We start from the raw sequence: 24,778 nt of genomic DNA on the forward strand, positions 1-24,778 counted from the left end.
ACACTATCTGAGGAGTAATGATTCAAGTTTGTTAAAGTAATTTTTTCTGATTGGATACCCCAAAATCAAAATTTCTCATGGCTAAGGGTACTTGTAAATTTATGTCATCCTAGTCCTCTGATTGATTGACACTGTGTTTCTTTATTTATTCTCAGACAAAAGTGAAAATGCCCTTTCCTGGAGAGGTACTCTGTCCTTTTTTAGGCACCTCTCTACCACCACCATTAGACTATAAACGTGTAATCAGACCATAAATTCTATAAAGAACTCTGAGATTTAACCCTTAGCAGTATCCATTTGGTTTTGAGGTGATAGCTTAATGATCTTGTTTAAAGAAATCACAGTTCTGCATCAGGAATTGGAGATGAAATCTTGCTTCCCTAACACTTCTCAGTAATGAATAGACAAGTGAAGCCTGTGTGGTAAGCCAGTAGAAGAATGGTAGCTGTGTCACAAAATTGTAGTAAACTATTCCTTCCTTTCTCCAAAACCCCATCTATTTTTAAAATTTATTTGTTTTTTAATTGAAGGATAATTGCTTTACAGAATTTTGTTGTTTTCTGTCAAACCTCAACATGAATCAGCCATAGGTATACAAATATCCCCTCCCTTTTGAACCGTTCTCCCATTTCCTTCTCCATCCCACTCCTCTAGATTGATACAGAGCCCCTGTTTGAGTTTCCTGAGCCATACAGCAAATCCAAAACCCCAAGTCTTTCATAAACTCTTCTGGGAAGGTGGCAAAATTCTGTAGGTTTCTCAGTGATTGATTGGAAAGATAAAATTTGAAATTTTGTGCTATAAAAACAAGTCATATTTTCTTCCATTCCCCCATACATGAACATGAAGCACATAAATAATTTCATCATACTGAATAAAGGAACAATACAAAAAGCATGTACTGTGTAGGAATCAAAGAATAAGTTGTGTATAGTTAATTGTGGCAAGAGCAAATTGCACCAGTTAGTTCCTTTGATTATTTCTTTGGTTTAAAACTGTTCAGAGATGTGATGGAGAAATAACACAAAAAAATAGGCAGAAAGAGCTCTATGTATGAACTGATTTTGGAGTAGGTGTTGAGCAGGCAAGGGAGAATTGTTCTACCTTCAAAGAAAGCTGTTAATTTCTAGATGCATTATTAAGGGAAGCACTGTGGACTTCACTGCTGGAACAGGGAACTAATCTTTTATGTTTTAATCTACATATCAAGTCTTAGTCTAGTCTGCTAGCAAAGAGTAGTTCTCTCACTCCACCAAAATGAGACCTATTTTGCTTGCTTGCATATGATTCTTTGTTCACTGCAGCACTCTCTTCTCAGCTACTATTATTGCAATTATTTTCTGTTTTTGCTCTAGGATGTGGTGAGAAGGTGCCTCATCAGAGAGCATGACTCTTTCTAATCCCAACCCACACACTTATGTCAAAGTACTTTTGTTCTTTCCCCAGAGCATTGTGTTCTTCCACCAGCAGTCACTAAGCCAGGAAAGCATAGGGTATTTTGCAATAACACTTGGAATATACACTTTCATTTTTTAGTTGGAATTTCTAGTGTTTATATTTTGAAGGTCACATGTGATGTCACATTCTTAGTCATTAGCTGTCTACGTATTGCTGGGTAAGTAACGGCCAGGTCCATGCCTGCAGCGCTTTCCTAAAATCAGCATGAGAATGAAGAGGAGTTAGCCTTTTATGTGTATAAATGTGTGTGTCCAGATGGTTGAAAGCTACATCACAGCATGTTCAGCAAGCAATCATACAGGGAACTTTGATAATAATGAGTTGTAAATAGTGAGTAGAATTTTTCAGTGAATTTTAGTGATCTGATTATTTTGTAAGCATTTCTGTCCTCAGCAATCTTTTTTCCTTTCCTTCTCCTCTTTCCCTTTCTCCTATCATTCCCCTCCCCCTCCTACTTTCTATCCTATTCTCTCATTTTAAGATCTTCATAAGCCATAATATTATTTGACCGGTGGGAAGTTAAAGTGGAGGATTACTGATCAGGGGATTGCTAATACTGTTTACTACTCATCATTAAACAAATGTTAAGGCTTCATCATTCAATGACCATTGTTCTCTATACAGAGTTCTAGTATAGACTAGTGGTTGAGATTTTTTAAAGGGAGGGGAATACAAAAATGACTATTCTTTGGCAAACAGATATTCTTTGCTTTCTTTGTCAATTAATTTGAGCAATCAATCTTTGTAACAAGTCTATTGTTAAGGACTCTTACTTTACAGATGGGCTTTCCAGATGATGCTAGTTGTAAACAACCCGCCTGCCAATGCAGGAGACATAAGACTCAGGTTAGATCCCTGAGTTTGGAAGATCCCCTGGAGGAGGGCATGTCAACCCTCTCCGGGAGTTTTTGCCTGGAGAATCCCATGGACAGAAGAGCCTAGTGGGCTGTAGCCCATAGAGTTGCAAAGAGTCAGACACGACTGAGTGACTTACCACACACATATACATTTTACAGAATATAAAACCAAGGTAACTTTCCCAAAGTTAAACAGTGGGTAAGTGGCAGAACTGAGATACTGAACTGTGCAGCCTGATGCTAGACCCTGTGTCCTTAACTTTTGTGCTGTGCTGCCTGGGATTAGAGCTCAGGATGGTAGAAGAGGGAGTACATTCAGATAGCATAATACAGAGCACTATGTGATAACAATATAGATGAAAATGAAAGGGCATTGAGAGGAGGAAGACTATTTCAGACAGGTGAATGGGTGGCATCTCTACTAGCCTTGAGGGCTAGGTAGATTCTGATAGTAGAGATTAGGAGTGAGAATTTCCCTTTAAAACGTTAGAAGAAATGGCATGAGTACAAGATGCTGAGTCTGGAAGGTAGGTTCGGAAAATAAGTAGTCTAGTTTAGCTGGAGAAAAGGACTGTGTACACAGACGGAATAAACGAAGGGAAGGGAGTCACCAGCTTCCCTGAGGTCATACTCCCCTCTTCTAATCATTCATCCCTCAAGGTTTGGTAGTGGTGGTGGTGGTTTAGTTTCTAGGTCATGTCTGACTCTTGCTACCCAAGGGACTGTAGCCTACCAGGATCCTCTGTCCATGGGACTTCCCAGGCAAGAATACTGGAGTAGAGAGCCATTTCCTTCTTCAGGGAATCTTCCTGATCCAGCAGTCAAGCCCTAGTCTGCATCATAGGCAGATTCTTTACTACTGAGCCACCAAGGAAGCCCTCACAGGATAAGGTAGGCTACAGCCAAATTTTGCAGGCCCCATTTCATGGGCATTTGGAATAAGGAGGATGATGTGTTTTAAGCTGTGAGGTGGCATGAACAATACTCTAAAGACCTCAGCTTGGTGGATTAGTACTTTGAAGAAAGTAATGTGAGAAGCGGGAAAAATAATTGAGACTGTATTTGTTTTCTATTGCTGAAAAACAGTCTTACCGCAATATTAGGTTAACAGCTTAAAGCAACCCACATGTACGATATCAGTTTCTGTGGATCAGGAGTCTAGGCATAGCTTAGCTAGGTCTTCTGCTTAAGGTCTCACAAGGTTACAGTCAATATTGGCTGGGTCTGTAGTTTCATCTTCGGCTCAGTTAGGAAAAGATTAGCTCTTTTTAGCAGAATTCTGTAGCTTTTGTACTAGTGACTCTTGTTTCTTGCCAGCTGTTAACCAAAGGCTACCCTCAGCTCCTAAAGATTTCTCTCAGCTCCTGCCATTAGCATTTCAATACTGGCATTCTGTAACATGGCAGCTTGCTTTCTCAAAGCCAACAAGAAAATGAGAGACTTCAGCTAAATAGCACTATAATCTTAATCACATGTGTCCTGTCACTTTTACCACATTCTGTTGGTTTTTAGCCAACAAATCAAAGGTCACCCCACACTTAAGGGGAGAGGATGACCGACAAGCATGAACATCAGGAAACACACAAGTAGAGACTTATAGAGAAGGCAATGGCAACCCACTCTAGGACTCTTGCCTGGAAAATCCCATGGACCCAGGAGCCTGGTAGGCTGCAGTCCATGGGGTCACAAAGAGTTGGACACAACTGAGAGACTTCACTTTCACTTTTCAATTTCATGCATTGGAGAAGGAAATGGCAACCCACTCCAGTGTTCTTGCCTGGAGAATCCCAGGGACGGGGGAGCCTGGTGGGCTGCTGTCTGTGGGGTCTCACAGAGTTGGACACGACTGAAGCTACTTAGCAGCAACAGAAACTCATAAAGGCCTTATACTAAGGTCTGCCACAGCCAGATACAGTTGGTGAAACAAACACTCCAAAGTCTGAATTAAGTTGGTATGAATGAAAATAGAAAGGAAGAGTCAAATTCAAAAAAATTATGTCTAGGAAAGATAATTATGATTTCTTTCAAAATTCATTGCATATATTAACTCACACATGCCTCAAAATATCTCTGACATAGCTACCAGAAAAATCCTTATTTCACAAGTGAGGACATAGACTTTTAGAAGTTAAGTGCCAAGATCACATACATATGAGCTTCAAATCTGAGTGTCCTAATATAGATTTTGAAAGTAGGATGTTGGTCCCAGAGTTCATTCTCTTAGCCACCCTTTCTTTACTTGTGCTTCCCTGGTGGCTCAGCTAGTAAAAAAATCTGCCTGCAATGAGGGAGACCTGGGTTCGATCCCTCAGTTGCGAAGATACCCTGGAGAAAGGAAAGGCTACCATCACTCCAATATTCTGGCCTAGAAAAGTCTATGGACTGTATAGTCTATTGGGTCACAAAGAGTCAGACACAACTGAGCAACTTTCACTTTTAAAAGTATAGAGAATTTAAAGAGAGATGGATAAGAAAGACTGATGATTTTAACTAATTTCAACTCTGTTTCAACTCAGAAAAATGTCATGAGAGGCACTATTAAAATAATATGTATTATGCATTGACTACATGCCAGGTAGTGTGGTTGGCACTCAATTTGCATCATCACATTTAATGTTGCCAACAGCCTATGATAATAGTCTTTTCTCCTGTTTTACAGATCAGAAAACATGACTGTGCCTGTACTCACTAAACTCTAGTTTCCACAGATACAAAGGGTTGTTATTTTGTTTATATCTCTAATATCTGACACATAAAAAAGTGTCACTATATAAGTTTTTGAATGAATAGCATAGCTTATAAGTGGTTGAGTTATGATATGAACTCAGAATAGCTTCACTCTACCTCCTGTAGAAGCTAATGCATTCCACTGTAGTCCTGGCAGGAAATCTAGATATGGATGTTCAGCACATATGTCAATTCAGTTAATGGAGCTTGAAGAAAAGGTCAAGGCTATGTTCCCTATAAGCAAGCATTTATGTGGATATCAAAATCCCTAAAATTAGATGAAATGATTAAGGGAGAGGGTATAAGCCCCAAACCAGAACCTGCGAGAACACCTGTATTTAGAGGCTGAGGGGAGGAAGAGGCATTCTAAAAGGCAATGAAGACAAATACATCAGAGTTGAGATGGCTATATTGATATAAAAGTAAAGGGGAAAGAGAAGGCAGGAGGGTTTTCAGCAATATCAACTACCACAGGGTAATCAAAGTGCCTCAGAATTAAGGCAAGATAATTATAGTTGAGGATTAGGAGGCCATCAGTTTGGGGTAAACAATTCAGAGAAAACAGGGCATGAGTAAGAATCAGGGGAGTGTCTGCGGATGAGGACCTCACTACTGTAAACTACTTTGTAATTTCAGATGAACTAGTAGTAGTAATATGAAAGGGATGAAAGATTTTAATAGGAGTAAGTACTTGTTGTGTGTTGTAAATAGAAGGGTAGGCTCAAGTAGGAGGAAACTAAAGATGGCATAAAGAGAATTGACTACTGATGGAACACAGCATAGAGGAAACAGAAGCAAATGTAGAACCACTAATAGGAAGGGCTGTCCTTGGAACAGGCAAGAGACATGTTACCATTCAAAGTAGGAGAAGAATCTGAAATAAAAGGAAAGGTCCAATAGAGAAAAATTGAGGGAATTCAAGTTGAAAGTCTTCAATTTTTATGAAAATAGAGGCAAGTTCTTCATACCCAGGAAAGGTGGGAAAGATTTCAGGACTAGAGGATAATAAGAAATATTTTAATTAATCGAGGCAACAGTTGACCAAAAGTTTATTCAATGTTTACTCTACAATAAGCAGAAACTTCAACAGAGAAGACCGTAAAGAATAATAATAATCATTATTAGGAACCCAACTGAGGAGAAATAGCATGAGCTTTTAATAGATATCAGCAGCATGGTTTCATAATTTTACCCAGCTTCTGAAAAGTGGTTATTAAAGGAAGCTAATGGTCCTGCACAGAGTTGGGAACTGAAACTATGAAAATGACACACAAGCAAAGAAGAATGAAAGCTGGATTCTAGACATCAGTAAAGACAATATTGGCATGGTCTGAGCTGAACAGTGATGTGACTGAATATTGAGAGGAATTGAGAATCTAAAGATGTGATTTGGGTACTAGAAATAAATAACATGCTTATCATCAAAAGGAATGAGGTACATTTGAGACCCTGAAGTAAAATAGTGAAACTAATTATAATGCCCTTTCCGCAGTTTCAAAGGTTAAGTAAGGAACTATGAAGCAAAAGTATCAGATGGGCCAGAAATAAACGTAAATGAATATGGCAGAGGATGAGAGGGGTGGAGAAGATAACTGACCAGGCATCAAGACAGTTAGGGTGTTATGATGGAGGTCATAAACACAACAATAAGGACAGAGCTTAGATGTCAAGGTCCAAAAATAGAGGTTATAGAGATAGAACAATAGCATAAGAAATAACAGTAGAGGAATGTTTTTTCAGGTTGATCAGGTCTTCAGATGCAAAGTCAGCAGAGAGTGACTGCTCAAGAAGCAAGTACTTGTAGCAGGAAGGTAAAGCGTTATTTTAAATAAGATATAAGCATTGTTCCTTGCCCATACTACCTTATCACCCCTTTACAGGTGATCCTTCTAATCCTTAAAATTACCTGTAAGGCATTTTCCCCCATTTTACAAATGAAATATTCTGGTTCTGGAATTTGAATTTTTGCCTTTACTTCAAAACCTAAAGCTTTACAACATACTGACTTTCAGTGGTTTTTAATATGTTACTGCAGCCTTCGAAGACTAACTAGAAATTATGTCTGATATTTGAAATGGATATGAAACACAATGGTCTTTTTTAAGGTACAATTTACATATATAACATTATATTAGTTTCAAGAATACAATATAATGATTCAACATTAAAGTATACTGGGAAATGATCACCACAATAAGTCTAGATAACATCCATCTCTACCCATATTCATAATTTTTTTCTTAAGAACTTTTCAGATCTACTCTATGCAATACAGTATTATTAACTATTACTACCATGCCACACTTTGGCCACCTGATACAAAGAACCAAATAGTTGGAAAAAGACCTTGATGCTGGGAAAGATTGAGGGCAAGAGGAGAAGGGGGCAACAGAGGATGAGATGGTTGGATGGCATGGCTGACTGAATAGACATGAGTTTGAAGAAACTCAGGGAGATAATGAAGGATGGGGAAGCCTGGCATGCTGCCATCCGTGGAGTTACAGAATCAGACATGACTTAATGACTGAACAACAACTACAACCATGCCACACACTACATCCTCATGACTTTTTATTTTATAACTAGAAGTTTGTGTCTTTTGGCCCATTTCATACCACACTATTCCCCACTCCTGACAACCACCAATCTGTTTTCTGTATCCATGAGCTCCTTATTTTTTTTAAGATTACATATACAAATGAGATCATATGGTATTTGTCTTTTTCTGGTTTATTTCACTGAGTGTAATGTTCTCAAGGTCCATCCATGTTGTCTTGAATGGAATGGAAAGACTGAATATCACTTCATGGCAGATAGATTGGAAAACAATGGAAACAATAACAGACTTTATTTTCTTGGGCTCCAAAATCACTGCAGATGGTGACTGCAGCCATGAAATTAAAAGATGCTCCCTCCTTGGAAGAAAAGCTATGACCAACCTAGACAGCATATTAAAAAGCAGAGACTTTGCTGACAAAGGTCCATCTAGTCAAAGCTATGATTTTTCCAGTAGTCATGTATGGATGTGTGAGTTGGACCATAGAGAAAGCTGAGAACCAAAGAATTGATGCTTCTGAACTGTGGTGTTGGAGAAGACTCTTGAGAGTCCCTTGGACAGCAAGGAGATCAAACTAGTCAATCCTAAAGGAAATCAACACTGAATATTCATTGGAAGGACTGATGCTGAAGCTGAAACTCCAATAGTTTGGCCACCTGATGAGAAGAACTGATTCATTAAAAAGACCCTGATGCTGGGAAAGATTGAAAGCAGGAGATTAAGGGGAAAACGGAGTATGAGATGGATGGATGGCATCACCAGCTTGATGGACATGAGTTTGAACAAGCTCTTGGAGTTGGTGATGGACAGCAAAGCCTGGCATACTGCAGCCCATGGGAATGCAAAGAGTTGGACACAACTGAGCAACTGAACTGACTATATATATGTATATACTCTGTATGTGTGTGTGTGTCTATGTGCATGTATGTGTACACACACATCACATTTTTCTTTATCCATTCATCTATTGACAAATGCTTAGGTTGTTTCCACAATCTTGGCTGTTGAAAATAATCCTGAGGTGAACAGGATGGAGCACGTATTTTTTTCAAGTTGGTGTTTTTGTTTATTCTGGAAAAATACCCAGAAGTAGAATTGCTGAATTGTATGGTAGTTTCATTTTTAAGTTTTTGAAGAATCTTGATACTGTTACCATACTGCTGCACCAATTTATATACACACCAACAATGCACGAGGGTTCTCTCTTGCCAACACTTTTTATTTCTTGTCTTATTGATGATAGCTATTCTGCCAAATATGAGGCAGTATCTCATTGTGGTTTTGATTCGCATATCTCAGATAAATAGTGATGCTGTGCATCTTTTCTTGTACTTGTTGCCCATGTGTACCATCTGTACTGAAATCAGATTGATTATATTCTTTGCAGCCAAAGATGGAGAAGTTCTATACAGTCAGCAAAAACAAGACCAGGAGCTGATTGTCACTCAGATCATGAACACCTTATTGCAAAATTTAGACTTAAATTGAAGAAAGTAGGGAAAACCACTAGAATATTCAGATATGACCTAAATCAAATCCCTTAGGATTATACAGTGGGAGTGACAAATAGATTCAAGGAATTATATCTGATAGAGTGCCTGAAGAACTATGGATGGAGGTTCATATCACTATATAGGAGGTGATAATCAAAATTATCCCCAAGAAGAAGAAATGCAAAAAGGCAAAATGGTTGTCTGAGGAGGCCTTACAAATAGCTGAGAAAAGAAGAGAAGTAACAGGAAAAGGAAAAAGGAAAGATTTACCCATCTAAATACAGAGTTCCAAAGAATAGCAAGGAGAGATAAGAAAGCCTTCCTCAGTGATCAATCAAAGAAATAGAGGAAAATAGTAGAATGGGAAAGACTAGAGATCTCTTCAAGAAAATTAGAGATACCAAGGGAACATTTCATGCAAGATGGGCACATAAAGGATAGAAACAGTAGATATAATAGAAGCAGAAGATATTAAGAAGAGGTGACAAGAATGCACAGAAGAACTATACAAAAATGATTTTATTGATCCAGATAAACATGGTGGTGTGATCACATGGACATCCTGGAATGGGAAGTCAAGTGGGCCTTAGGAGGGATCACTATGAACAAAGCTAGTAGATGTGATGGAATTCCAGCTAAGCTATTTCAAATCCTGAAAGATGATGCTGTGAAAGTGCTGCACTCAGTATGCCAGCAAATTTGAAAAACTCAGCAGTGGCCACAGGACTGGAAAAGGTCAGTTTTTATTCTAATCCCAAAGAAAGGCAATGCCAAAGGATGTTCAAACTACTGCACAATTGTGTTCAACTCACACACTAGTAAAGTAATGCTCAAAATTCTCCAAGCCAGGCTTCAGCAACACATGAACCGTGAACCTGCAGATGTTCAAGCTGAATTTAGGAAAGGCAGAAGAACCAGAGATCAGATTGCCAACATCTGTTGAATCATAGGAAAAGCAAGAGAATTCCAGAAAAAACATCGACTTCACTAAAGTCTTTGTGTGAATCACAACAAACTGTGGAAAATTGGTAAAGAGATGGGAATACTAGACCACCTTACTTGCCTCCTGAGAAATCTGTGTGCAGGTCAAGAAGCAACAGTTGAACGAGACATGGAACAATGGGCTGGTTCCAAATTGGGAAAGGAGTATGTCAAGACTGTATAGTGTCACCTTGCTTATTTAACTTCTATGCAGAGTACATCATGTGAAATGCTGGACTGGATGAAGCACAAGCTGGAATCAATATTGCAGGGAGAAATGTCAATAATCTCAGATATGCAGATGATACCACCCTTATGGCTGAAAGTGAAGAGGAACTAAAGAGCCTCTTGATGAAGGTGAAAGAGGAGAGTGAACAAGCTGGCTTAAAACTCAAATATTCAAAAAAAAAAAAAAAGATGGCATCCACTCGCATCACTTCATGTCAAATAATAGATGGAGAAACAATAGAAACGGTGACAGGGTTTATTTTCTTGGGTTCCACAATCACTGCAGATTGTGACTGCAGCCATGAAATTAAAAGACACGTGCTCCTTGGAAGAAAAGTTATGACCAACCTAGACAGTATATTAAAAAGCAGAGACATTATTTGCTGACAAAAGTCCATCTATTCAAAACTATGATTTTTCTAGTAGTCATATATGGATGTGTGAGTTGGACCATAAAGAAAGCTGAGAACCAAAGAATTGATGCTTTTGAACTGTGATGTTGGAGATCCAACCAGTCCATCCTAAAGGTAACCAGTCCTAAATATTCATTGGAAGGACTGATACTGAAGCTGAAACTCCAATACCTTGGTCACCTGATGCAAAGAACTGACTCATTAAAAAGACCCTGATACTGGGAAAGATTGAAGGCAGGAGGAGAAGGGGAAGACAGGATGAGATGGATAGATGGCATCACAAACTTGGACATGAATTTGAACAAGCTCCAGGAGTTGGTGATGGACAGGGAAGCCTGGCATGCTGCATTCCATGGGGTTGCAAAAAGTTGGACTCATCTGAGCGGCTCAACTAACAAACTGACTGACCATCTGTCTTCTTTCGAAAAATGTCTCTTCTGATCCTCTGCCCATTTTTCATTCAGATTATTCTTTTGTTATTGAGTTGTATGTACAATGTGTTGTTCTTGAACTATATTCATCTCTAAAAAGTTTCATGTGAGCTTACATATATAATCCTCCTTTTTAAATTTTTTTAGAGAAACATCTTGGTTTCTTTTCCTTAATGAAATTAAGGAACTACGAATGCATTCTAGATAATACATTGAATTTCTGCAACTATAACCTAAAACCCTAAGTTAATATTTATCTTACCTTACTTTTTCAGGTGTGAAAATGAAACCAAATTCAAAACAGAAGAAGTATTTTGGGCTTACAATTTCTGCCCTACTCCATACTCCTGGACTGCACTTCTGGGCCTTATTTTATATCTTATTTTCTTCGCACCTGGTAAACAAAGACTCTGTTGTTGTTATTGTTATTTTAATTAAATTGTCTCTATTTAGAGAAGACAAGCTACTCTTAAATTCCTTACATGCTACTTTACTGAAATTCTTCATTTTGTTTTTCTCAGGAATGGGACCAATGCCTTGGACTGTAAATTCTGAAATATATCCCCTTTGGGCAAGAAGCACAGGAAATGCATGTTCATCCGGAATAAATTGGATTTTCAATGTTCTGGTGTCACTGACATTTTTACACACAGCAGAGTATCTTACATACTATGGTAAGAGAATATAGTTTCATTTTTATTTTATACTCTTGTTTTTAGATTTGCTATCATTCGTGATTGAAAAACTAAATGGTTATATTTTTGCTATTAGAAATATCTCTGTAAGGCTGTCTTATTCCCCAGAACCTTGGAAATGTTTCTGGGAAAAGATAAGAGGAACTGTCCTTAGCTTTCACCCACCCACTTACACTTCAAACCCAAACATCTCCCAGCTATCCCTCAGTTGGAAGTCTTCACAACAAGCCCTTTAGTTTAATGGAAAAAAAAAAAAAAACCCATAAACAACAGAGAATTATAGAAAGATCCTGGAGTCTAGGGGTAATGCTTGAAAATGTCTCTTAACACAGATGGATTGTATCCAAGAGTAGAATCAAAGTAAGGTCAAAGTAGCTCCCCCAGATGTTGTGTGCTATGCCTTCCACTCTATCATATCTGCTATTCAGACCAAAGTACGTCAGGATCCACTGAGACCAGCACTCACCACTGCTGAAACTATAAATGTAGCAGAGGTGTTCATGTAAAATGTAGTGAGACCATAACTTGAAGAAAACAATCTTGAGAAGTGACTGAGTTAGGAAAAAACTTTGGGAAGCTACTTCAGGTTTACCTTTACTAAAATGAAAAGGTGTCTTTTTAGCAAGACAATTACTTTATTGTCTGTATGAGTTTATAGGTTGTTATTGGATTCTAAATGATGAAATAGGGGTTTTCATGCTAATCTCCTGAGCCTCTGTGATTATATACTGAATGTCTATTGCTTAGACCTCCCCCCCTCCCCCGCCCCCCGTTCACCCGTCCCCCCTTCATGGATCACATATCCTGGGGAAGGGGCTTGCATGACTCAATGAAGGTATGAGCCATAGTGTACAGGGCCACCCAAGTTGGATGGTTCATGGTGAAGAGTTCTTAGAAAATGTGGTCCACTAGAGGAGGAGATGGCAAACCACTCTAGTAACCTTCCCTGGAGTACCCCATGTACAGTAAGAAAAGGCAAAAATATATGACACCAGAAGATGAGCCCACCAGGTCAGAAGGTGTCCAATATTCTACTGGGGAAGAGCAGAGGACAGTTACAAATAGCTCCAGAAAGAATGAAGAGGATGGGCCAAAGTGGAAACACTCAGTTGCAAATGTGTCTAGAGTGAAAGTAAAGTTTGATACTGTAAAGAACAATATTGCATAGGAACTTGGAATGTTAGATCCGTGAATCAAGGTGAATTGGACATGGTCCAGAAGGAGATGGCAAGATTGAACATCAAAATCTTAGGAATCAGGGAACTAAAAGGTAAGAGAATGGGTGAATTTAACTCAGATGAGTATTATATCTGTTACTGTGGGCAAGAATCCTGTAGAAGAAATGGAGTAGCCCTCATAGTCAACAAAAGAGTCTGAAATGCAGTACTTGGGTTCAGGCTTAAAAACAACAGAATGATCTTGGTTTCTTTCCAAGGCAAACCACTGAACCTCTGAGTAATCCAATCCAAGTCTGTGCCCCAACCACTGACGCCAAAGAAGCTGAAGTTGATGCGAGTGGTAAAGAACCTGCCTGCCAATGCAAGAGAGATAAGAGACTTGGGTTTGATCCCTGGGTCACAAAGATCCCCTGGAGGAGGAAGTGGCAACCCACTCCAGTATTCTTGCCTGGAAAATCCCATGGACAGTGGAGCCTGGCAGGCTATAGTCCATGCGGTTGTAAAGAGTTGGATATGACTGAAGCAACATAGCATGCACACATGCTTGCCCCAACCACTGAGGCCGAAGAAGCTGATGTTGATGGGTTCTATTAAGACCTACAAGACCTTCTAGAACTAACACCAAAAACATATGTCCTTTTCATCTTAGGCGATTGTAATTTAAAAGTAGGAAATCAAGAGATACCTGGAATAACAGGCAAATTTTGCCTTGGAGTACAAAGTGAAGTAGGACAAAGGCTAATTTGTTAAGAGAACACACTGATTACATACAGTGAACACCCTTTTCCAACAAAACAAGAGACAACTCTACAAATGGACATCACCAGATGGTCAGTAACTAAATCAGATTGATTATGGTCTTTGCAGCCAAAGATGGAGAAGCTCTATACAGTCAGCAAAAACAAGGCTGGGAGCTGACTGTGGCTCAGATCATGAACTCCTTGTTGCCAGATTCATACTCATAAAGAAAGTAGGGAAAACCAATAGGCCATTCTGGTTTGACCTAAATCAAATCCCTTATGATTTATACACTGGAAGTGATGAATATTTTTAGCAGATTAGATCTGGTAGAAGAACTATGGACAGAGGTCCGTAACATTGTATAGGAGGTGTTGACCAAAACCATCTGAAAAGTAAAGGAATGCAAGAAGGCAAAGTGGCTGTCCAAGGAGGCTTTACAAATAGATAAGTAAAGAAGAGAAGTGAAAGGCAAAGGAGAAAAGGAAAGATATATTCAACTGAATGCAGAGTTCCAGAGAATAGCAAGGAGAGATAAGAAGGCCTTAAATGAACAATGCAAGGAGATAGAGCAAAACAATAGAATGGGAAAGACTAGAGATTCTCATCAAGAAAATTGGAGATATCAAGGGAACATTTCATGAAAGAATGGGCACGATAAAGGACAGGAACGTTAAGGACTTAAAAGAAGCAGAAGATATTAAGAAGAGGTGGCAGAAGTACAAAGAACTATACAAAAAAGTCTTAATGACCAGGATAAACTCTATGACTGGTCACTCACCTAGAGTGAGACAAACTGGAGTGTGAGGCAAGAGGGCTTAGGGAACATTACTTGGAACAAAGCTAGTGGAGGTGATGGAATTCCAGCTGAGCAATTTAAAATCATAAAGATGATGCTGTTAAAGTGCTGCACTCAGTATGTCAGCAAATTTGGAAAACTTAACAGTAGCCACAGGACCAGAAAATGTCAGTTTTCACTCCAGTCCCAAAGAAGGGTAGTGCAAAAGAATGTTCAAATTACCATACAAGTGTGCTCCTTTTACGTGCTAACAAGGTAATGCTCAAAATCCTTTGAGCTAAGCATCAGCAAATCATTGAGAACTTCCAGATGTACAAGCTGGGTTTCAAAGAGGCAGAGGAACCAGAGATCAAATTGCCAGCATTTGTTGGATCATGGAGAAAGCAAAGAAGTTCCAGAAAAACATCTACTTCTGCTTCATTGACTACGCTAAAGTCTTTGACTATGTGGATGACAACTAACTGCAGAAAATTCCTAGAGATGGGAATACCAAACCACCTTGCCTGTCTCTGAGAAGAGGTCAAGAAGCAACAATTAGAATTGGACATAGAACAACAAACTGGTTCAGATCTTTTGAAAAGAGTATTACAAGGCTGAATACTGTTACCCTGCTTATTTAACTTTTATTCAGAGTACACCATGCAAAATGCACATGAATGAACATTGGGCTGGATGAAGCACAAGTTGGGGTCAAGATTGCTGGTCAGATACGCAGATGATACTACCCTTATGGCAGAAAGCAAAGAGGAACTAAAGAGCCTCTTGATGAAGGTGAAAGAGGAGAGTGAAAAGACTGACTTGAAACTCAACATTCAAAAATCTAAGATCATAGCATCCAATCCCATCACTTCATGGCAAATAGAAGGGGGAAAAGTGGAAGCAGTGACAGATTTTATTTTCTTGGGCTCCAAAATCCCTGGGGATGGTGACTGCAGTCATGAAATTCAGACGCTTGACCCTGGAAGGAAAGCTATGATGAACCTAGACAGCTTATTAAAAAACAGAGACCTCACTTTGCCAACAAAGGTCCTTATAGTCAAAGCCATGATTTTTCCAGTAATCATGTATGGATATGAGAGTTGGACCATAAAGAAGACTGAGTGATGAAAAATTGATGCTTTTGAATTGTGATGGTGGAGAAGAGTCTTGAGAGTCCCTTGGACTTCAAGAGATCAAACCAGTCAATGCTAAAGGAAATCAACCCTGAATATTCTTTGGAAGGACTGATGCTAAAGCTGAAGCTCCAGTACGTTGGCCACCTGATGCAAAGAGCCAACTCATTGAAGAAGATGCTGATGTGGGGAAAGATTGAAGGCAAATGAGGAAAGGCACAGCAGAGCATGAGATTATTAGATAGCATCACTGACTCAGTGGACATGAATTCACGCAAACTGGGGGGGATATTGGAGAACCGAGGAGCCTGAGGTGTTACAGTCCCTGAGGTCCCTGGTCGGACAGGAGTTAGCAACTGGACAACAAGTGCTTAGACCACTCTCAGATCCTCTCCCCCATTCCTCACTGCACCTCACCTCACCTCACCTCATCCCATATTCTGGCTACTTATAATTTCTTTTTGTAAGAACAAACTTATTTGTCAGCTCCTCTATCTACCCTCTCACTGCTGGACCTTGACTTTAGGCCAGGATTATACTTTATTCACCAATATACTCCCCATGCCTTCCAGGGAATCCTATTAAGCACTCAGAAGTGTTTGTCAAATGAATAAATACATAGTTAAACTTTTAAATGAATGATGAATATGTGGAAACATCATATGACTCTTCCTCCTCTCTTATGAACATTATGATTTGCTCTTTAGTTTTATTTAAAATTATTTATCTGATGCTTTTGCTTTTCTAATCTTTATGAAACTCCTCTCTCTCCCAAATACAATTTGAAACATTTAGAAATATTTATTTTCTTGGAAAGGAAAGGCACTGGGCATTTTAAACTGGATATATATTTAGTATGTTCAGCTTTATCCCATTTGGCAATTAGAATGTTTTACATAAATTTGTAAGCTTATCTTCCTAACAGCATAAATATAAACACAATAAATATTTACCCGTATTTTCTGATCCTGGAGAATACTGAAATATTTAAATATGGACTTATTTCTTGAGAAAGCATTTTTAATAGAAAGTCATAGACAAAATAATAAAAGTCTACATGGTAAGACTTTTGATAGAAAAGCTCCTCTTCTTGAATCAGTTCTGTTAGGAAAACATGAGGCCACAGAAGTAAAATTTAAATAGGGCATAGCCAGGCTTCTTTCAAAAATATCTCAGTAGAAGAAGCTTTTTGTTTCTCATTAAGCCAGACTTCTTTCTTGTCAGCACACTCTCCATTAGGTTTTCACTAGGGGAACAATATCTCAGCTCAGGTCAGAGTTTTTCTGTTTATTGCTCTATGTTTTAACCTAGAGGTTACTGATTGATGTAAGCTATATGTTTATACTCCTGACAACAAATAGGCACCATAATGATGTATTTCTCTGGAAATATTCATGTCTTCTTTTACTTTTTTATTGTTTCATAAGACCTCAAGTCTTGATTCCTTACTAAACTATACTGCCTAGAAGGGTCTGGGCCCCATTCAGTATTATTACTAAAAATTATCATTAAAATGTCACCAGTATATCACTTTATTTATAGCACATGTGACTAAATAGATCCCTTGTTGAGCATTATTAAAGTGTCTGTTTTGAATCGTTAATTCTTCATTTTGTATAATTCAATTAAATATCTATTTTAATCTGAAGCTTAATATAAGGACTCTAATAAGATTTATTTCCTTTAGAATAAAATTGCACTGTTAACAATCCTAACAGATTTGCTACAGACATCTTTTTCATTTTCATCCTAAAGGGACATTATTAAGAAAATGAGTTACATAATTGACTTGCCCATTACACAAAGCAGGTAACAGCCTCCCAGGCCTGCCTGCACTTCTGTTGGCTTAACCACAGGTCGCACCAGTGAAGCCTATATACACAGTTGTAGCATTTGCTGTCTTTAGATTATTCAGATTTTTTATAGCTGTATCTTGCTTTTTAATAGAATTTTGTTTATGTTCTTTAGCTTTGGGAATCTTGTTCACACACACACAAGAAATTGTATGGCTTTTAAGAATGTCAGTAATCCATCTAATTGCTTTTAACTGTAAGAGTTTACTATGAAAAGATTTGATTTGTTACTTCCAGTCATGCCATTGTACTTAAATTGTGAAAGATGATGAATATTTTCTAAATATTATACTTTATAAAGGCAGACTATATTTACTCCATCAGATATTTTAGAGGTTAGCATCCCAGTTTAGTCTAAAATGTTTTATCATCTGCACCTATTGTTTTCTTAACTCCACAATTTTGCTTATCTGTATTCAGAATACAAGACTTCACCTCTGTCATTTTTTTTCCTCAAAATTCCACATCCTCTAAGAGCCAGCTTGTCATAGCACCCCTTAGATGAAAACATTCTTGATTTATTAGCCATGCTGATCTTACCAGTCACTATTCTTCCCTAGTCATTTAGTGTAATTTGATAATGTCTGTCACTTTTTGGGCAACTAACATCCAAAATTCTTTCTAGTCTTTGCAGTTTATAGCAAGGAAGGATTTATTTTCCCTGTCAGACCAGGAAACTAAAATCAAGACAATTTAAGAAACTATACCAAGATTCAGCCTGTGTAACTTTTTGACTTTCAGACCCACAGTGTCTACAGAGCCTTCCTCTCACTGTAGCACTCTGATATGCATGCCAGATGACCTATTATTATTATTTTATTTTTTATCAAGTATTATGTAAAAATATATAACTTGTAGTATAATGTAGACCAAACTGAAATGAAGTAAAGGAGCCTTGTATTTGTAAACAGAATTTTATTTTTATTAAAGAAAAAATTTTATTTATATGGGTCCAGCTCCTTAAGAATTATATAGCTTCTAATGATTTAAGCCAACAAATTATGTCTTGATTTATATATAAATCAATCACTTTATATATATGTTTTAATATCTCATAGTTTTCCTCTGCTTCCCTTTTATTTTCTCATGGCTGCTCATTCAATAGAGCAGATTCTTTGGGGTAGCCAGTTCAGCAGCATTTTCCTCTGTAGTTTTACTTGAGTCTTCCCAAGAAGTGTTTCTATAGATAGTACTGAAATGGTTACTTCTAGGCCTGTCTTAAATAAAATAGTTTTAATAACGTCTTTCCACATTCTGTAGTGACAACAAACTGAGAAATATTTTTCAGTTCTTTAACTGCTGTACTTTTCGGCTTCAAGCTTGACTTTCAAATATATAGTCATGGTGTCTGGTTTAGGCCTTTATTTCAAATCTCCTACCCAATGTATTCCATCTGGCCGTCAACAAGAGAATATTCATTCTCTAAACTCTCCAATGAATCAGCACTGTGCTAGGAACCGAGAGACAAGCCATAGACTCTGGGCTTGAGGAGACCACTTTTGCTGGTCTCCTCCTCAAGCATACCATTACCACCTCGCCTATACCTGGTCCTACTGGGCTGTAAAACTTACAGAATTACAATTTAAACCATAAATTTAAATAGGAACTGATAAATCATCTTATTTTACTTAATGAGGAAACTGAGGTCCAAGGAGGAGGTTAAATGACTGTCTAGAATTCACATGTTGTTTTTGTTGCTAAGTTGCTCAGTTGTGTCTGACTCTTTGTGACCTCATGGACTGCAGCATGCCAGGCTTCCCTGTCCTTCACCACCTCCCAGAACATGCTGAAACTCATGTCCATTGAGTAGGTGATGCCATCCAATCATCTCATTTTCTGTCATCCCCTTCTCCTCCTGCCTTTTATCTTTCCCAACATCAGGGTCTTTTCCAATGAGTCACCTCTTTGCATCAGGTGGTCAAACCATTGGAGTTACAGCTTCAGCATTAGTCCTTCCAATAAATATTCAGGGTTGATTGCCTTTAGGATTGACTAATTTGATCTCAAGAGTCTTATCCAACACCACAGTTCAAAAGCATCAATTCTTTGACGCTCAGCCTTCTATATGGTCCAACTCTCACATCCATACATGACTACTGGAAAAACCATAGCTTTGACTAGATGAACCTTTGTCAACAGATTAGTGTCTCTGCTTTTTAATATGCTGTCTAGGTTGGTCATAGCTTCTCTTCCAGGGAGCAAGAGTCTTTTAATTTCATGGATTCAGTCACCACCTGCAGTGATTTTGGAGCCCAAGAAAGTAAAGTCTGTCACTGTTTCCATTGTTTCCCCATCTATTTGCCATGAAGTGATGGGACCGGATGCCATGATCTTAGTTTCTTGAATGTTAAGTTTGAAGCTAGCTTTTTCACTCTCCTCTTTCACCTTAATCAAGAAGGTGTTAGTTCTAGAAGGTCTTGTAGATCTACACAGAACCATTCAACTTCAGCTCCTTCAGCATTTGTGCTTGGGGCATAGACTTGGATTAATGTGATATTGAATGGTTTGTCTTGGAAAGGAACTGAGATCATTCTATTGTTTTTGAGACTGCATCCAAGTACTGCAGATGACACCACCCTTATGGCAGAAAGTGAAGAGGAGCTAAAAAGCCTCTTGATGAAAGTGAAAGAGGAGAATGAAAAAGTTGGCTTAAAGCTCAACATTCAGAAAACAAAGATCATGACATCCGGTCCCATCACTTCATGGGAAATAGATGGGGAAACAGTAGAAACAGTGTCAGACTTTATTTTGGGGGGCTCCAAAATCACTGCAGATGGTGACTGCAGCCATGAAATTAAAAGACGCTTACTCCTTGGAAGAAAAGTTATGACCAACCTAGATAGTATATTCAGAGGCAGAGACATTACTTTGCCGACTAAGGTCCATCTAGTCAAGGCTATGGTTTTTCTTGTGGTCATGTATGGATGTGAGAGTTGGACTGTGAAGAAGGCTGAGCGCTGAAGAATTGATGCTTTTGAACTGTGGTGTTGGAGAAGACTCTTGAGAGTCCCTTGGACTGCAAGGAGATCCAACCAGTCCATTCTGAAGGAGATCAACCCTGGTATTTCTTTGGAAGGAATGATGCTAAAAGCTGAAGCTCCAGTAGTTTGGCCACCTCATGCAGAGTTGACTCACTGGAAAAGACTCTGATGCTGGGAGGGATTGGGGGCAGGAGGAGAAGGGGACAATCGAGGATGAGATGGCTGGATGGCATCACGGACTCGATAGACGTGAGTCTGAGTGAACTCTGGGAGATGGTGATGGACAGGGAGGCCTGGTGTGCTGCGATTCATGGGGTTGCAGAGTCGGACACGACTGGGCGACTGAACTGAACTGAACCGCATTTCAGACTCTTTTGTTGACTGTGATGGCTACTCCATTTCTTCTAAGGGATTCTTGCCCATAGTAGTAGATATAATAATCATCTGAATTAAATCCACTCATTCCTGTCCATTTTAGTTCACTGATTCCTATAATGTCAGTGTTTACTGTTGCCATCTCCTGTTTGACCACTTCCAATTTGCCTTTATTCATGGACCTAACATTCCAAGTTCCTATGCAACATTGCTCTTTACAGCATCAGAATTTACTTTCACCACCTGATACATCTACAACTGGGTATTGTTTCCCCTTTCACTCAGACTCTTTATTTCTTCTGGAGCCGTTTCTCAACTTTCTCCAGTAGCATACTGGACAGCTACTGAGTTCATCTTTCATTGTCATACCTTTCACCTTTTCATACTGTTCATGGGGTTCTTTAAGGCAAGAATACTGAAGTGGTTTGTGACTCCCTTTTCCAGTGGACCATGTTTTGTCAGAACTCTCCACCATGACCCATTCATCTTGGGTGGCCCTATACAGCATGATACATAGTTTCATTGAGTTAGAATCTAACCCACCAGGTTCCTCTGTCCATCGAGTTTTCCTGGCAAGAATACTGGAGCAATGTGCCATTTCCTCCTCCAGAGGATCTTCCTGACCCAGGGTCTGAACCCATGTCTTGCTTCTCCTCCATTGGCAGGAGGATTCTTTACACTGAGAAGCCCCAAGTGCTATGGACACACATACAAAAATGGACTGTAGGAGCCTCAGAGAAGGAATGGGACACTAGTTAGGAGACTCTTACAGTACTGCAGGTAAAGAGGAAGGCTTTTAAATCAGAGATGTCTAGAAATGGCAAAAAGTGGTCATCTTTGGATTGTATGTGAAGGTAGATCTAACAGGATTTTCTAAGAGTGGACATTGGGTGGGAGAGTAAGAGAAAACTCTGTTGACTCCTAAACTTTGAGCTTTGATTCAAGAAATCAGCAGTGTCATCACTGAATGTGGTTCTGGAAACACTACACTCAAGATAAATGAGAAGAAAATTTCTTTCTGAAAGTGCCTCCAGTCTAGTGGCTAACACAAATATATTCACATAATTGTAATGCTACTTTGTTGTTATATACCACTTTGCCTCAGCAAAGTGTTGTCAAAGCACAATTCTAACCAGGGAAGTAAGGACAGATTTCAAAGCAGAAGTTATTCTGAGCCTGGGCTATCATTCTTCTTGAGTTTGGTATTACATAACTTGAATTTAGAAAGACAAACTGTATTATATTCACATAATTAAAATAATTAGAGTAAACCAAATAAACCAAGCTGTGAGCAAATTTTTGGTTCCATTTCAGACCACAGTCATGCATTATTAACCAGAAACAGAAGTTAAAATCAAGTCCCCTTTCCAATGTAAGCCTTTACATATATAGTATTTTCCATTGCAGGAGCCTTCTTCCTTTATGCTGGATTCGCTTCGATGGGTCTCCTTTTCATCTACGGCTGTCTTCCTGAGACCAAAGGGAAAAAATTAGAGGAAATTGAATCACTCTTTGACAACAGGCTATGTACATGTGGTGCTTCAGATTCTGATGAAGGGAGATATATTGAATATATTCGGGTAAAGGGAAGTAACTACCATCTTTCTGACAACGATGCTTCTGATGTGGAATAATTATCAGCTGCTTATATATTTAGTCATTTAAACAAACTTGGGAGAGAAGAACAGCAATTGGTGACCTCACTGCCCTGCTTTTAATCTGGTTCTTTCCACAGTCTAGTTTTGAATGACTTCATATCCTAGAATATTTGATTCCAAGGAAGATACCATCACAATGACATTTTTTTCACATACAGAGATGTAAAAAATTTACAGAGATTTTAAACTAATAATTATTGAACAAATGTGTGTAATTCCTTCCTGAGATAGTTTAAAATGAATATTGTACCCAGTGACTTCAGTGATATCCTTTTTTCCTAAGACTATATATAATTATTAGTGGCAATTGAGTCAGTGCTAATCCAGCCAAATCATATATGTATGATATACTTATGACAAAGGATGCTAAAATATGGTCCAAAGGTATTTTCTGTCAAAGCACAGTCTGTTGGCCCTAATTTTTCCTAAGGATGAGGCACTTATCTGTGATCAGCTATTAGAAAAAAATTCCATTTAAGCTTTCATCAACAAATTCAAAAGTGTCTCCTACAAGGGCACAGCTGTCCTATATCCTTTGTATTCTACATTTTCATTTCTCTCTCCAATTCAAATCTTGAAAATTCTTCAGCAGCTGACTCTGTACAGAATCTTTTGAACATCATAAAAAGCAGGTCTTTTTAGGTTTATTTTCCTACATATTTTTTGCATCAGTTAAGAAGTATACATTTGCACAGATTAGCTAGCAAGTTTTGATAAGTATATTTTATTGCTAGAAAGAAAGAAAAGATTTTTATGGACCTTAAAGATTTTTAACCCTGAGTTAGTCACTTAAGTGTGCAGCTGTAAACACAAAATAGCACTAGATCTTCAACTGTATTTCAGGGTCAGTTTTTGTTCAAGCCAAAATCCCCTGTATTCACAACTTCACTCATCAACTCTGGATTCCTACTATTTGTGCCTTCATTTGTGTTACATAAATAGCTTCTAGCAGACTATTTTCCCCCTCTTTTAATCAAATAATTTCTGAAACAAGGAAGGAAGGAAGAAAATCAGCAACAGAAATAACCCTGCTGTTATTTATGTTTGTTTAATTAAGTAATGAGACTTCTATTTTTATTAACTTTTTATTAACTTTTCCTAAGGGAATTGTCACATTTTATTACATAATGGTACTTGTCTTTTTTTTTCTTTTTGATTCTAAGAGTATAAACTGGTTTTTATGTTGCACACTTTCTCATTTTCTCTGACATTCTCTTAAAAATAGATACATAGATTCGTCTGTGGGTGTATCCTTTTTCTCATGCTTGACTTGGATTTTTTTCCTTCTTGTCTAAAAACTGGGATTTTCCATTGGAAGAGATTAATGGTTCTCATATGTGTCTTTAAGAAATGTTGAGTTACTATATTTCTGCAGTATTTTTTCAAAGTATTCATTAGTTTCTATGCTCATTCATCAGTGAATTCCAATTTTTGCTCATATATTAAGAACTACATAGTATGTACAAAATCACTCACAAAATTACTTAGTTCCAGTGAAAATATGAATGAGTCTTCTGAGGTCAGTTAAAAGTGCAAACATTTGATGCATTTTAACGTGTCTCTAAACATCTAATAACGTATTCTTTGGAGTGAAAGAATGACTCTAAATTCAGTGTATTTCTGCCAGCCTCCAAGATGATTTGGTCTCTCTCAAAGTCTGGCCTTAAGAATGTCATAAGAACATTATGACAATTATGACAGCTGAGAATGTAGCCAAAGAGGTTCATTCTCTAAAGTTAAAAATACTTCCACCAAAAAAGAGTTTTCTCCCTTTGATCATTTCATGTAATTAAACAAATATATATTTTTGAGAGCTTTTTTCCTTGACTTAGGTGCTCTGACAATTGATTTCTAAAGGGATATTAATTTTGATTTTCCCCAGAAAAGCAGATGTGCTTTAACAGAGAAAGTTATTATTCTATTAATATTTCTTACCCCATAAGAAATTTCTTATTTGTATAATATTTCACACAGGTAAAATGAAATGGAAAATGAACTATTGTATGATAAAATCAGAATATAATGTGGAGAAAAAGTATTTAAACCCATAAAGTGATCTGTTTAGAAGTTTGTTTTCCTGATTTATCTAAATAATTCCCACAGTTATTCTGTTTATTGTATACATGGCCTTAACTATATGCTTATACTCAGCTGAGCTGAATGCACAGTAACTTTATTAAAGAAGCAACTGAGCTCATTATTTCCTATAGCAGAACATGGCCTGTTCTCTCTGACATAAGTAAA

The 24,778-nt window shown here is 38.1% G+C and overlaps 1 protein-coding gene across 1 annotated transcript in view; it reads left to right on the forward strand.

The window, feature by feature from the left end:
• The window catches only part of SLC2A13 (solute carrier family 2 member 13), a 521,409-nt gene extending 498,899 nt beyond the window's left edge, over positions 1–22,510 (forward strand). Inside the window, exons 8-10 of the mRNA XM_068972019.1 lie at positions 11,421–11,542; positions 11,667–11,819; positions 22,284–22,510. Of these exons, the coding sequence (XP_068828120.1) occupies positions 11,421–11,542; positions 11,667–11,819; positions 22,284–22,510 (502 nt within the window). The remainder of the gene's footprint in view (positions 1–11,420; positions 11,543–11,666; positions 11,820–22,283) is intronic.
• Positions 22,511–24,778: the final 2,268 nt, after the last annotated feature.

Source organism: Capricornis sumatraensis, chromosome 4, assembly GCF_032405125.1.
Source record: "Capricornis sumatraensis isolate serow.1 chromosome 4, serow.2, whole genome shotgun sequence".
Lineage (NCBI taxonomy): Eukaryota > Metazoa > Chordata > Mammalia > Artiodactyla > Bovidae > Capricornis > Capricornis sumatraensis.